Source organism: Didymosphaeria variabile (assembly GCF_027946475.1).
Source record: "Didymosphaeria variabile strain IMI 356815 chromosome Unknown scaffold_3, whole genome shotgun sequence".
Taxonomy (NCBI): domain Eukaryota; kingdom Fungi; phylum Ascomycota; class Dothideomycetes; order Pleosporales; family Didymosphaeriaceae; genus Didymosphaeria; species Didymosphaeria variabile.
This window is the reverse complement of record NW_026611622.1, coordinates 795,227-810,044: the sequence shown is the minus strand read 5'-3', so window position 1 is coordinate 810,044 and position 14,818 is coordinate 795,227. Positions and strand designations below refer to the sequence as shown.

The following is a 14,818-nucleotide window of genomic DNA, read 5'->3' as shown; positions in this document are numbered from 1 at the left end:
TACGTACACGAGATGTCTGCGCTGGGTGAGAGCATTCGGCTTCACCGGCACGGGTGACGTATCATTTACTGTTTCCAGCTTCCACGGCGCTTTTGCGGTCCCTATACGGTATCGCAATATGATCTACAAAGGGCCTATCCACATTGGCTGTTCTGGTTCTCGTCGAAAATGTAGTGTCTACATGCGCTAGAAACGACATTGAAAGTAAAGAGAAGTGATTACTGTAGAAAACAGTGCTATACCACATCATCTCTGTAATCAAAGCAGCTATTTGTTGATGGGCCGCTGGAGGAATGATCTATGTCGGACAGCTCATTCTTCAACCGATACTGCTATTGGCTAATCATAACAATGTACGAACAGAAACAGTTAAAATCTATATGTCTTGACAACGAAGGTGGTATCATCGAAAGAAAAAAGAAAGGCCGTTATAGAAGATATTTCCCTCGTGGGCATGGCTCCGTGATCTAATCCTCCAAGGTCATCGGGACTCGAAGCCTGCTGCGCTCCCACTCCAGTTGTACGGATTATCCGTCGTATCCCGCACCAGCGGCCATATTTCTCTATCATCCTCAAATAACCGTATCGGCGGGATCTGAATAGACTCAGCCCTTTGCACGCTTGCTGTAGGCCAGGTCCGGAGGCCGCTTCCTTTCGAGGTAGAAAACGAGTGGGACCTGACGGATCCAGCGTCATCCAGGAGGACAGTGCCAGCCCTTTTCTCCTCATCGTCATCGGTAAAAGTCATTGTCGGATGCCTCTTATCCCCACTCATCTCCATTCCAAAGGTCTGCGTACGTTTTGTAGTGGGAACAGCTCCTATTCCAGCATGCCATGAGCCCACGCCTGCACCTTCAAACGCGAGGCGCTGGAGCTGCAGCTTGTCGTCCAGTGCCCATCGGACCAACTTGTAATTCTTAGTAGGTACGACGTTGGATACGATGTACTCCAAGATAACATGAGCGAGGATAACCAGACCGCCCACAGTCAGGATGATAGCTACACCTAAAGTGGAGAAGGAGGTGGCGTTAGATCCGGGCGGTGCCTTGATGACCTGACTCTCGCAAAGTTGACGAGATGGCGCATCGTAAGGCTTCGATATGTGGGTACCATTGAAGACGTTGCTCGGGCCAGATGCATAATCGACGAAGTACTTTTGTACCTTACTAAGACCTGTTGTGAACCAATATTCGACCTGCGCGCATTAGCTTATGATATATGAAATAAGGTGCAGCATGTACCTCTTTCTTCCATTGGTCTTTGGGCAAAGGCCCAGAGAAAAGTCCAGAAACAACCTCTTGTGCGCGAAGCGCAGAGCTACCTCGTCCGCCAATACCTATACATCGTCAGCGGGACTTTGCTTGATTTCATTCAAAGGCAGCTTACTTTGCGAAATCGTGGAAAGATACAGCTCAAGTGACAGTGTCGATATTGTACCGTATTGCATTGGGTTGTACTCTAAATCCTTTTGGGCAGCGAGAACGGCCGGAGTGTATGCATCCAGCTTCGTACATTTTCCGTTCGAAGGATTGCAGAACTGGTGCTGGTCGATGCATGCTAAAGGGTTCACGAAGTAATCAGACGTGTACAGCGTTACATTTTGACCAGCATCGATTATCGAGAAGAGTTCCCCTGTTGCTTGAAAGATGGGATCTTCGACTAGACCATAGTATCGTATATCGTTCGCCATGAGGAACATCAGTGATATATCTGCATCATCGCGACGGAGGACTTTATCGGGTTGCCACAGATTTTGAGAGCCAAAACTGTAATCGATTGCTCTGTTCTTCTTATTAGCGAGCGTCTAACGTCCTGTGGGAGAACTCACGCCAAGCCGTAGCCAGTTCCAACAGCGGCCATTCGTTCGTTGTAGGCGAAGGTGAAGTTGTTGGCCTTGCTCCCGTCAATGTGGACTGTCCCTCCAAAATTGTAGAAATCTATAACATCTCCATCACTCCCTCTAAAGTCACCTAGAGATGCATTTGCTATGTCGGTGTAATTGAACGAAGTAAAAAAACCGGTGTCTATGATAGGCGCGCAGGTTGTCTTTCTTCTGTAAAGTATACGGTCTTTCGTTTGAGCGTTGATGCCGAGATGGTCATGCGAAGACATGTTACCAGTGTCAAATGACAGTACTGGGACCTTGTTCAGACACATATCCTTGTCGAACGGGCACGATTCCTTCTCGCTAACGGTGTATGGCAGGGCCTTTACTTTGTATTGGTTGCACTCGAGAGCAGCGGAAGGGCCTCCATAGCAAGCCCGGGCATATGTCGCTGCGCTGACCGTGTCGTTCTGAGTCTTGGTCGTGAAACCGTACACGAGTCTCGTGTCATCGATAGTCCAATTGCCGCAGTTGGCAGACCGCACAAGGACCTCCGACCCTGCGGTCCGCGTAACCTCAGCAACCAGAATACCGGCGGCAAAGAACGTTAAGAGATTAAGGAGCGCAAGGAGGACAACGGGAAGAGACTTCCAGAGTGGGCGTTTCGATATCCTCCGCCAGGGAGGGACAAGCCAAAGGAGCTGCCATGAAGCAACACCAGGCGTTGCTGCGTTTCTCAAAATGACCTGCTGCTGATAATGCAAGCCATCGCGAGGGTCTTTCGCGACTCGTCGTTGATGAAGAATGAATGCGATGATTCTCCAAAGACTGCCGCCGGCGATCGAGACGAAGATGGCCAAGAATGCGATAAGGATGCCGGCATTGCGTGGTGTGAGAGTTATTGTTCCACCATTATACTTTCCACGACTCCAGTTGATCCATGAACCGTAATAGACAAGATCGGACATGTTGGTCGAGGGACCGAAGGAGGGTGCCTAGATGAGTAGGGTTTCGGATGGCATGAGCAGCTGGGAACGATCTATCTTCAGCGCAGACAGCGTAAGATCTATGGAAATGGAATCGAACGGCCTCTCACCCTACTAAAGTCGCATAGCTTGTATGACTGTGTACATAGCCGTTGCCTGCAGGACGTTGCCACCTCCTCCTGATTAGCGGGAACGATACCGACCAAACAGTCTCGAAACAAGGTGTGGTCAATTCATAAATCGCATTCGCTCAACAGCGCAACGATCGACGTCCGCGAAATGTATGTCCCGAATTGCATACAGAAGAGGCACGTTTTGGCCCCAACGCCAGGGCGCAGAAACCAGGGGAACAGTCTGGCCACGCGCATGGACCAATAGGATATATTCTACGCGACTTAACAGACTCGAGCTATGCGACGCCGATCGAAGACGGGACGTGGGAAGCTTAAATTTAGGGGCGGGTAGTAATGTTCGTGTCAGCGTATGACGTAGTGTACCACAGAAGTGCAGGAAACGACTGTCGTCCAACGTCGATGGCGTTCTAACGATCGCATTTATCTGCCTTTCCATCGGCGACTAACTGATGGCTATCACCACTGACGTAAAGAGCGTTTGTGGATTCGAGGTACCCGATCAATTCACTACAGACCCCACAGCGCTCGTCATCCCCACGCTAGTTCCAATTTACCACCACAGAAAAGACTGTCGCACAGTAACCACCTGAGCAGGCGCTATCTTTGCATGCTCGACGCAGTGACCTTGTACCAAGACTCACCATACTTAGGACGAAAGCCTGTGTATGGCTACTTGCAATAATCCCCAATGTTGTAGTTCGGAAACACATGATTGACCCGACAGGCCGGACTAGCTCCTTTCACGTACAGTGCAGTAGCTGGTTTCTCGTTAGCCTTGCGCGATGCACCCTAGAAGAGAGAAAACACTTACTGTCAACCGGAAGGTTTGTTGCTGGCTGCCGAACGATTGTTTGACTCTTGTCGGCCGGGGTCAGGTCGTTCTCGCACTGGATCTGCTCCTGCCCACCGTTGACCGTTGCACTGCCAGTCCATACGTCAATATGATGGATTTTTGGACTGGCAGCCCAGTCTTCAGTGCACTGTTGGCAATAATCCTCGTAGCGCAAATATTTGCGAAGGTACGGGTCGTAGATGATCTCGCACTTCGTGAACTCTCCCTGAGCGGAAGCGAACGTCACGGGGTCTGCATAGGTACCCGTGCCGCCAGCTTTGAAGTTGCGACCGCAGTCGTAGGCAGTGGCGGGTCCTGGTGGGTCATTGTCTGGATAGCCGTAGTGGGTGTGAGTGACCTTGCCCACGGTGGTACATGCCGCGGCTGCGAGGCCGAGGGCAGCGAAAGTAACTGCAATAGCTGAGCTGAGCATCTTAGAGGGAAGACTAGATGAATTGCTGATGATTCTGAGGGTTGCGAGGAGGACTACCTTTATAGCTTTTGACGCAGTAGGTCTCACGCTCTACTCAGTCCTGCGTTGACTCCCCCCACCACTCGCAGGACGCTCTGACTGATGAGCTTCCAGATCAAGGTTAATCTCAGAATTCTCGTGAGGCTGAGGTACTCTGGGAGAAAATGTGGCCAACAATGGTAACATGAAATACGGATGATCTCTTTGCTCCGAATAAATACCCGTTCTGGTCATTGTTATATGACAGTAGGCAAACGAATGGAAGGCAACTATGTTACATAATTTTGAGAGGATCCCCAATGTGGAAACGATAGTTGACGATCAGTGTCAGAAGTCATCTTGAGTGGTGTCTGCCAGCTACTTGGGGGCGTGATTACACATCCAGGGTATATTAAATTGTCGCCGGATGCAGAAAGTGGCTAAGAGTCGCTTCATGCGATTGGGCGGACCTCGCATCGCACATCCCCGGAAAAAGCCCAATTCGTATATGCTGATCGCCAGAAAACCAATTTTGGAGATTCGCTGCGAGCTGCTCAGCTCACCATTCTACCTCCACCAGCGCATCGCAGCTGAGAACACGCCTTGTCTGTAACTGCATTTAACTTTCGATAGTGACACGCACGATTATTCCTTCACTGCTTTGTTCCTATGGCATCGAAGAGAGCTCTCTTAGGATTTCTACTGTGCTTCTTCATCTATACCTCGCTAGGCTCGAACATAGCGACCTTCGAGGACGCGAAGTGTAAAGACTCGAAAGAAAACATCAACGGACCGAATGGATACCCCAATGGTACTTGTACGCCGCTGGATACGAAAGGATCCTACAAGAGCTTCCAAGTTGTTGGACTTGATGAAGGGTGCAGTGGTAAGTAGCATCGAGGTCCGATGAAGCTCTACTAATTGTTTAAGTGACCCTATACGGGAAAGACAGCGATCCTGACTCGTCTTGCTCCTCGGAGACACAACTCGAGTTCCCACGCATCGGCACCTGCTACAATGCCTCTTGGGTCTATTACAGCATAGACTTCTGTGACCCGCCTCAACAGGTTCCGTCATCGTCAAGCTCATTGCGCGCATCAAGCACGTCAAGCACGTTGAGCTCTTCGTCTACTGTGACATCGAGTAGCACACCAACCGCATCGCAATATACCTTTCCGAAGCGGCCCCGTAAGAATAGGACAGGGGCTATTGCTGGCGGGGTGGTTGGTGGTGTCGTAGGTCTAGCTCTTGTTGCGGGGCTAGTATTCTTTTCTATCAGGCGTAACCGCCGTATACAACAAGAGGTTACAGCGCCCGTGGAGCTTCCACCTCAAGATGTCAAGCACGAAATCTATTCCCATGAGGCTTCCCTTCCACCTCAGGAGATAGGCATGAGCAGTGTGTATGTTCCACCTTCGGAACTTCATGGCGATGGAATCAAAGAGGTGGCTGGGTCAGGTACTTTCAGCGATGGGAAGAGATGAACCTAATGCAAAAATATTTCTCAAGAGTCTTAATCAAGGCTAATAATAATTGAATCTGCTTGTTTTGACCTTCACTGCACCTCGTGAAACTTCTCAGATACTGTAAATAACTTGCGAGACTCCCTTGTTGTCTATATACCGATCAGTACCTTTGCCGTCACTCTCATACGATGATAACCAACATTGCTCTCACTTCTGCAATAATAATAGCGCTACCTATGTGGTTCGACATGTGCATTAGCTCCTGCACGGGGTACGGTGTTCAAGTATCCTAGACTTGTAACGAGGGCTAAAATCGGGCCCTATCCTCATTTGATACGATATCTGAAAGGACAAGTATGAGGCTAGGGACGGGTTAACGGACGGGGCATACAGGTCACCACCAGGCATCGTTAGGAGAGAAACCGGTAATTACCGCATATTCACTAGCCAAGAGCATGGTATTGATATTCACAGTGTATCTGAAGTGTTGTGTTACTAACTCGATTGGGATAAACAGGTTTGATATTTGAATTAAAGGCCAACAGCGTTGGAGATCCCGACACCGCACCCATAAAGAGAAAACATTAACGTAAGAAACGAGCGACTAAAAACAAGACAGACGAGAAAGAAAAGAGTTACGAAAGAGAGATCAAAGAAAGGGCTACAAAATGTGGGTATTCCTTTAAGTGATCCGATTAACGAGATCCTGGGATATCATGAAGAGAAACCGAAACCCAGACGAATCCTCGCGCAAGCCGTCAGATCATATCAAAAGATGTCGAGTCGAGAAAGGAGAAGAAGAGAAGAGAGAGTGGAAGAGAGCAAAAAGGGGGGTCGGAAGGACAAAGTGAGAGAAGGGAGAGAAGGGGACAAGTGAAGCGCAAAAAGATGGAGAGCAAACAACAGGAAAATCGGCCGAACAAGTTCAACAATAAAAGCACCGCCAAAGGAAGTTTGGGGAGATGGTAGGACCATTTAAGGACGCTGCGCACCACACAAAGGACAAAAGTTCGGTGTGAGACTGGAATTCGAAGCTCCACAGTTTGAACATTGCCACGACCCTTGGGCTGGTTTTCCTGCCTGGCCACACACATTGGTGTGTGAAGTGGCATGATAAATGGCGTACACAGCGGGCGGCGTCGTAGACGGGCAGGTTGCTCTTCTGTTCGTACCCCGGTTGCATACGGGACAAAGGTCGTACCATGAAGAGTTGAGAGTCCCGCATTCTGAACAGTACCACGTGTCTGAAGGTTGGGTCGGATATTGGGCGTAGGGAGCAGAAGCCTCCCAGTTGCAGGAGTTCGTTTCATGAGAATGGTGCATGTTGGTGAGAGTTTTCGAGGTAGGTTTCGGCGAATGCTTAGGTCTTATCGTACAGTGACAGAAGTCAACTAGTGAGTTACCGGGGCTCGATTCGTGTGTTTGAATGGATATAAAGAGAAGATGGAAGGGGTTGCTGGCGTCAAGATAGAGAAGTGTAGTGATGTCAAGAAGATATAACTAGGCTCGGAAGTATTGGTGGAGCTGCAGTGTATCTGTTTGTAGGTTTCCTCAGAAGCTTTGTAGTGGGAAAGAATAAACAAAGGCAATTTGGTCAGTTCTTATACGCTTTGAAGGGACGACGGACAGAGAAAGTGAGTAGCGGACTGCGCTGCTCTGAAATTGAGGCCCAAGAGGGCGAGCATCGTGAAGTTGTGCCCTATTCCTTCACCTTCGGAGTGAGCGAACCGGAGCCCTTTTGTTAGTAGCAAGCTTTGCATCATCTCAAAGGAACTTGGAGGACTTGTATTCGTCGCTTCGCTTTCTATGCAGAGTAACTCAGCTCAGAGTCATAGAAGGACGTTGGAAGGTGGAGACTGGTGTCGCTTCGTCGTGGAAAATGACCTCGTGATACTAGCTGTGGGGAATTAGTAGAAGATGATGTGGGTCTGCGATCCGCCAACGTCTACAGGGATTCCATTGATGATACCAAAGCTCAAGGCAAGCCTCACTCCGGATTGGCCGAGCTTCGCAGCCACATCCAGCCTGGCGGTGAGAGTAGGCAATGGATTGTGGAGAAGCGCGCGGCGGTTCTTTGCCAATTGGGCAATGGCGACCGTACTAGCCACACGACTCGAAACGTCATTCCCATGTTCGAACGACAATCGGAAACTTTGAATCAACCTCATGCTACCAGCAGTTGTCCTCCGCCCTTTCCGCCGGTGTCAGCGAGTCCTTACAAGTATCGAGTTTGGTAGAGCTAATGATATGACTCGTGATGCACCTTCGCTTTCGAGATAAAACATCCTTGAAAGCGATGTATATGGAAATTTCTCTGCGTGACAGGAAAAGCGCAATCTCAACATGAAGTCCGCCTGGGCAAGGGCAAGGCTGCCAGTTGACACGCTAGCTAGCATGCCTCGACCAGCATCGCCTGCATAATCAGGGCTGTCTGTGTGCAGTGTAAGAAGTCATCTTGTGCAGACCGCCTCAGGTTGCCCTCCGAACTCGTTGTAGAGTGTCCTGAAAAACTGGCCCCGTAGTGGCAGGGAGGTACCGCAGTCACCCCTTCAACTCAGTGGATAGCGCGAGTCCTTGCACAAGCTCAATAAAGATGGGATCATGCAGCCCGAAATTTTCAGCTTTCTGATTTCGTGAGATGTAAAGGGCAATGGAAAGAACGCAACCTGTGAGGTCCGCCTGACTTCCTAGGTCGGCTGCGCCACGCTGAAAGTGGGGAGGGCGGCTACGGTGGAACCGGGGCAAGCACGAACATGAACATGGAATTGAGAGAAGCAGACGGAAACGTTGCATGCGAAAACAAGATAATGAATCAGGAAAGACAGGGTGCATTCTTCCTGTCCGCTCTTAAAGTTATTCGAATTTCATGGTCCCGCTCGTTCTTCCTCCGAAATTATGCAGCACATCTCACATCGGGCGCAACATCATCCGCCGCTGTCAATTGTTCAATCGTCAACTTTTGATATTTGTGCCGCGCCCTACGTCTCCTATTTGTCCAGTCGTTCGAATCTCCTTTCTGCCCGCTTGCCCTCATCTCCTCGATGCAAATCTTTCAAATATTCTTTGAAATCACGGGACATCTCGACTACCGACCTCAGGTGTGAATCATTCATGATGATCTTACCTTCCGAGTCTTTGGTCGCCTCATACTCTGCAAGAGCGACGGCAGTCTGGAAAGCTGGCCCAATGTTAGCGTAGAGCCCTCAATCATTCGATCGATCTAACTAACCGTTTCGTATCTCCCTCCCATTCCATTTCACCGATCTCAATTCCTTGCCATCAAGATACTCCTTTGCATCTATGTTCAATCGGATGTAGTCCCCTCTTTCTCGTTGGAGTTTGCTAATGAAGGTCTGCCACACCTTACGACGGCTTTCGTCCGTAAATTCAGGGTAACCCAGCAGGAAGTGGATGCGAGAGATGAAGGCGTCGTCAAACGACCCGATTCGGTTTGTTGTCAGAAAGAGTATTCCGTCGTAAAATTCGAGAGCACGGAGAAAGCCTGTACGATGATGAGCACTCACGCGCATCTCATGGGTTTGCCAACTTACCCGCGACCAAGCTGTTACGAGTGAGGTCAGCAGTCGTACGCCTTTCCATGAACACGTCAGCCTCATCTATTAGGAGCACAGCGCCCCAACTTCTGGCTCGCTTGAAATGCTCGGTCAAGTTACGCTCAACATCTGTTGGTTCAGTGCCAATATCGCTGCTTGTCAGTACCATGAGTGGGCGACTTGTAAAAGCTGCAATGCACTCTGCGATGAAATTAGCCTGGAATTATAAATGAACAATCTGAGTTACTGACCAGCTGTACAAGTTTTCCCGGTTCCCGGTGACCCATGCAGGAGAAAAATTAGTCCGTTACCTTTCCCTTTCACAAAATCAGCGGACCAAGGTTCTTTGTCTGATGTCTCTCCAAACTTGTTCACGCGTATGAAGCTCTTTGCGAGGGCTTTAAGTGTGTTCACGCGCTTCTCATCCATCACTAGCTGATTGATCATGTTCTCTTCGAAATTTGGTTCGCCGAGACCTTTCACGTGAAGAAGTTCTGACTGTAGTCAGTAAAGTAATCCCCAACAGTTCTGAGTGGTGCCTACCCCATGTTCTGGTTCTGAAAACATATGCGTACACATGAGAAGGTAGCAGAAGATATTGCTCGACGTCAAGCTCATCCCTAGTCTTCGGCGGAAGCGACTCGTAATTTTCGAAGACGGTTGTCTTCTTATCTGCTGCCGTGTCTCGATTATGCGCGCAAACCGAACATGTACAGTCAGATACCCATGTACGCTTATCCGAACTGTTGCCCAAGACCACGGGCCTCTTTGCTGGAAAAGCCTCGAGGTATGCATCCATGTCGACCATGACCAGACCATCAACCTCAGTATGCGGATATTCTTTTGTTTTCCCTTTGTAGTACCTGCACTGTTTCCTCAAATGACTCCAGTATAGCTTTCCATAGCCTATGAGATCCTCTACTCCCTCGTTACTTGACAGATTATCAAGATCCAGTGGTGTTGTGACCATGTTGTTTTCACCGTCAAACTTCTCCATATGTGAGCTCTGCAAAACGCGCTCAACGAACGTTCCGTTGTACTGTAGCGTCCAGTAGTACGTGTTCCACCCTACGGAAGGTTTTTCGAAGCTGCCTCCTGTCAAGGAGTGGACGACTCCAGCATAATGTTCATCGTCCTCCAGCCACTGAGCCACGAAGGTTGTACCCGGCTTCATCATGACCCAATACATGTCAGAGGTGTATGCACCCCGTTTGTTACGTGCGCGTTCTGCCTCTACTGCAGGCATAACATGTCCGTCGAGGAAATCCTTCAATATTCCCAAGTGTTCGTATGCATCTTTTTCTCGATAGCATTTCTCTTCTGCTACTCCTGATTTCACTCTCTCGCGATACTCCATAAGTTCATCATAATGATGTACTAAAATTGCGTAAGGCGAAGCCACCTTCACGACATCGCTCGAGAGATCTTGGCCAGGGTAATACTGAACCACACTGCGCAGTGCATGAATGATTGCACCAGACAAGATGTGCATGCTAACCGATGCAGCACTACCCGCATGAGGAACCCTAGTCAAAGTCTCATCTCCCGAAGTCTTCTGCCCTGTGCGAATCGTAGTGACGAGCTCGAAGACCGTTTCGGCGCCGCCCAACGCCGCTTCATCGTCGAGATTTAGGCCCTTGGTTTCATGCCGGTGCAGAACGTTCCCTGTAGTAATCTCCACATACTCAACGCGATATTTGATGCGCTTCTGCGTGGAACCGGGGGTTTCGGGTGCTGCTGGTTTGTAGCTCTCGGTTATCCTTTCCGCTATCCCTCCGCTCGCAATAGGGACAACGATCGTCTCACTGATGACGCCTTCAGCCGACATTTCAAAGACAGAGAATGGTACTGCCGTCACCAATGTATAAATGGAGCAGATGAGCAAATTTTGGGATTGAAGTGACCAGGCTGGCTCGCTGACCTTGAGAACTTTCAGCCCACACCCCAGCAGATCGCTAAACCGCATTTGACCCAAGATACTGCACTGCAACAGTTGCGGGGGGTTTCTCTCATAGGCGAACCAATGAACCACTGCAGGCTTCGCCCCCAATCTTTCTGTGCACCTTCCGGACGTCAGCCTGGAGTAGTAATGTGCGTCGTCGCTGCCTCTGTTGCTCAGCCTGATCGGCTTCAACTCTCGACCACTTTAAATTCGAGATCTCACATCTAATGTGACGATCTTGTTCGAACATGGGCGATGATATGGATGATCCAAGAAAAATCGTGAGAGTTTATAGCTTCAGGGCCCAGGAACGCTTTCCACCAGAGAGCGATGGACACAAGCTCGGCCGCGTCCTAACCGATCAAGAGCCATCTCTTCAAGACATACTTCAGCCATGGCGCCGATTCTACGAGCCTTGGGAACCTGCGGATGAGGAAAAGTACTCTCCTAACTGACGCCTTGTCGGGTTCACTGCTAAGACATGCAAGTAATCCAATAACCAAAGTGCTTGCTGTAGAAGCAGAAAAGCTGCGGCAGCAATGGCTAGATTTCCGAAAACAGAACTCCAAAGAAGACCAGCTAGAAGTCAAAAACTATGAGCCCACGATTGCAGGAGTATTCAGCATGGTAACAGACGTCGAGAAAACATGGCAGAGTAAAAGAAAGGCTGGAAAGAGAGGCAGAGCAATGATCTACTTCCACAGGCTGTGCGGGACACTCGATGCGCACAGTAATATTCTTGAGGTGATACCGAAAGGAAATGAGTATGTGTCGATCTTCGCAGGTACAATTACTACTATCATCAAGGTGAATAATTGTCTTGTAGTGCAGGCATAGCTGACCAGTCTAGGCAAGCGCAAACCATGAAACCATCGCCGAAGAACTTTCACAAGCTCTCACAACGATCAGCGAGCACGTCGCCGCTTGCGATATCGAAATGGAGCTTTTCAAAACCGAAGAGATGCAGAGCGCCATCGCAGACCTCTACGCACATATCTTTTTGTTTCTCAACGACACCTTGGCGTGGTTCACTAAAAAGTGTCACAGGCGCTTACTAGACTCTATGAACGAGAAATTCCTCCAAAGGTTCGAGGCTGAGATTGAGAACATCGTCCGGAAGTCTGAGCGTATCAAGCGGAAAGCGGCTCAGATGTCCATGGCAGAGCAACGCGTTACTAGACTCACTCTGGAAGAGAGTAGTAAAGACCTGCGAGTGGGGCTGGAAGGGATACTGAGAGAGAATGCCGAGACAAAATACTATGCGCGGCAGTTCGCGGACCAGTTCGAGATGCAGAGAAAAGAGCGAAGAGAGGAACGAGCGAACAATGCGCTGTTGTATGAAAGCCTGATCAAATTACTTACAGATGCTGCCGAGTCCAACAGGGAGAGAGGTATTATCGTCTTCCCACACTACTCGCAATATGGAGCTAATACGTTTCAGTTCCTTCACTGGCGATAGAGGGATCTCCCAATAGCAAGCGCAGGTCGTTGATCGGAACTTTATGTGGAGAAAATGTTATCGCGAACCGAGACCAACTACTCCTCGATTCAGCCGTCCTAGAAGACTTCCTTCACCGAGACCGTGTACAACTGGATCCATCTCTTTTCGGAGAGACACCAACTTTCTCTGACGCTGTCTCAGCCCTCGCTGAATGGACGAAGGACTTCGCGTCCCCGCGCATGCTGTGTATCTCGTCTAATGACTTTTCGGGCAATGACTTCAATGCTCCACAGTCCATGCTCGCAGCGCAGTTTATTGACTTCGCATCGGTGTCTAAAGTACCCGTCATCTCCTACTTCTGCGAAATTCGCCGGAGAGAGAAATTGCGTGGAAATAACAGCCCAGAAGTTCAAGGATTCGTGTCTTTGGTGTATGGCCTGCTACGCCAGATGATCGAGCTACTGCCTATGGAATTTGAAACCAGTAGGGACTTTTCCAAGGAGCGTTTCGCGGAACTTGACGGAACACTGCTGACGTGGGGTGTCTTCAAGGGCTTGTTTCGGGACGTACAGAGTGTCTTACCCGGAAAAGTGTACTGTGTTATCGATGGCGTACAGTGGCTTGACGACTCTAGCACTTCGATTTGTATGACCGAGCTTGTAGATCTGTTGCGTCTCGAGAATCTCAAGGTCCTCTTTACCACTTCGGGTTCGTCTCGAAGTTTGCTGGAAAACCTGGAAAGAGAGGAGCTGCACCTGCTGGGAGGCCGGTCGGCGGAAAGCAGCTCATTGTGGCAATTGGAAGAAGGGCTACTAGAACGAGTTTGAGAGTGCATAGTAAGAAGTATTAGTCCATAAAGCAAGGGTATCAAAGTCGTGTTCTCCATCGTCATCATCCTAGCCGAACGACACTCCCGCCCTTCTCAAAACACTCTCAAAATCTTCGACGCCGACGCCGCCAGTGTCCTTCCCTTTTCCTTTCACACCACCATTTGCTTCGCGAATCATGTCTTTCAGCACATCATCCGGTACATCTTCTTTCAATTCCTTCGCTACGCGTCGTAAGTGCGCAAGAGTTATAGGTCCCGGTCCACCGTGTGTGAAGAGCTTGAATGCCGCGTTAACCTGCTCTTGATCATTTTCGTCGTGATAATTGTCGTCATCGTCCTCATCTCCATTGTCTTCCTCTTCTGAGTCGTCCTTGGTGTGAATAGCGATGGCAGCGTAAGATAGGAAGGGAATGAAAGGCACAAAGCCGGTCTCTAAGGGATCGATTGTGGAAAGTATTTCAGGGAGCTCAGACTTTTCGGGGCCTAGGTTCAGGGAACTGCGACCGAGTTAGTCAAATGACCGCAAGGATGTCGATAGGTAGGATGATTATAGTACATTAAGCACCGGCGAACGTCGTCTCTTCGTAGTACGCCTTCTTTTGAGTCATCATGATCGGGGTGTTGGACTGCAAAGAGACCAAATGCTTCTCGTATCTCGGCTTCTTGGTCCGCCGTTATGCCGTGCTCTTTTGCGAGTTTGGAGGGGCGTTTAGGTGCGGGCTGGCGTGAGGAAGGAGCGCGGCGTTTAGGAGGCTGCTTCGGTTAGCTTGACATGGTCGTGTGATTGAGATTAGACGTAATATGTACCATGGTAATCTGGCTGTAGAGGATCGTTGCTCGCTGCGCTGTTCTCTAAGCCCTCTGCGCTGCGTAGTGAATGTCGATGACGCGCCTCGGCTCAATTCTGCCAAGCGGTTTAGCGCGACACGCGCTCCACGTCTCTCAAAATTGCGGCTCTGACCAACCTCCTCTCATAACCTTCGTCAATATTTAAACGCTCCACAGTCCGCAATCCTTTAGGCTTTGCATGCCAACATTTATCGCTCATGCCTTCGTTGCATGAGACTTCGTATTACATGTCTTACTCGATTGCGCTCGCCTTCTTTCCTTCACTTTCCCCACCACCAAATGCACCTTCCTCGCGCCGCGTGCTCGTTCACGACTGACCATTTCGCCATAACGCCAACTCTTACGGCAGATGAACTACCCCTGTTCGACCCAACATCCAAGATGCGCCAAGCCGCTCTGGACCAGGAAGTAACACCTTCAACGGATCAACCCCCGTCTGCGAGCGCTGTGAAACCACACGTATACCTGATGGACGTGTCGTCCAAGTACACTCCGAAGGTCACTACGAA

General features: G+C 49.7%; 5 protein-coding genes across 5 annotated transcripts; 1 reads left to right on the top strand and 4 right to left on the bottom strand.

Annotated features, from left to right (window-relative positions):
* Positions 1-481: 481 nt before the first annotated feature.
* Positions 482-2,958, bottom strand: N0V89_003618 (uncharacterized protein; the record flags this gene model as incomplete). Its single annotated transcript, XM_056212416.1, has 5 exons — positions 482-1,195; positions 1,242-1,336; positions 1,387-1,766; positions 1,829-2,820; positions 2,950-2,958. 5 exons carry the CDS (start codon positions 2,956-2,958, stop codon positions 482-484), a joined length of 2,190 nt encoding a protein of 729 aa, XP_056072724.1.
* Positions 2,959-3,444: 486 nt separating this feature from the next.
* N0V89_003617 (uncharacterized protein) lies at positions 3,445-4,210 on the bottom strand (the record flags this gene model as incomplete). Its single annotated transcript, XM_056212415.1, has 2 exons — positions 3,445-3,452; positions 3,757-4,210. The coding sequence occupies 2 exons, from the start codon at positions 4,208-4,210 to the stop codon at positions 3,445-3,447; spliced, it is 462 nt and encodes a 153-aa protein (XP_056072723.1).
* Positions 4,211-8,681: 4,471 nt separating this feature from the next.
* N0V89_003616 (uncharacterized protein) lies at positions 8,682-11,076 on the bottom strand (the record flags this gene model as incomplete). Its single annotated transcript, XM_056212414.1, has 6 exons — positions 8,682-8,872; positions 8,924-9,196; positions 9,246-9,449; positions 9,500-9,746; positions 9,856-9,920; positions 9,981-11,076. The coding sequence occupies 6 exons, from the start codon at positions 11,074-11,076 to the stop codon at positions 8,682-8,684; spliced, it is 2,076 nt and encodes a 691-aa protein (XP_056072722.1).
* A 543-nt stretch (positions 11,077-11,619) lies between these two features.
* Positions 11,620-13,458, top strand: N0V89_003615 (uncharacterized protein; the record flags this gene model as incomplete). The annotated part of the gene is made up of 3 exons (XM_056212413.1): positions 11,620-11,817; positions 12,041-12,581; positions 12,632-13,458. The coding sequence occupies 3 exons, from the start codon at positions 11,620-11,622 to the stop codon at positions 13,456-13,458; spliced, it is 1,566 nt and encodes a 521-aa protein (XP_056072721.1).
* Positions 13,459-13,527: 69 nt separating this feature from the next.
* N0V89_003614 (uncharacterized protein) lies at positions 13,528-14,071 on the bottom strand (the record flags this gene model as incomplete). The annotated part of the gene is made up of 2 exons (XM_056212412.1): positions 13,528-13,957; positions 14,034-14,071. 2 exons carry the CDS (start codon positions 14,069-14,071, stop codon positions 13,528-13,530), a joined length of 468 nt encoding a protein of 155 aa, XP_056072720.1.
* Between the last annotated feature and the right edge of the window lie 747 nt (positions 14,072-14,818).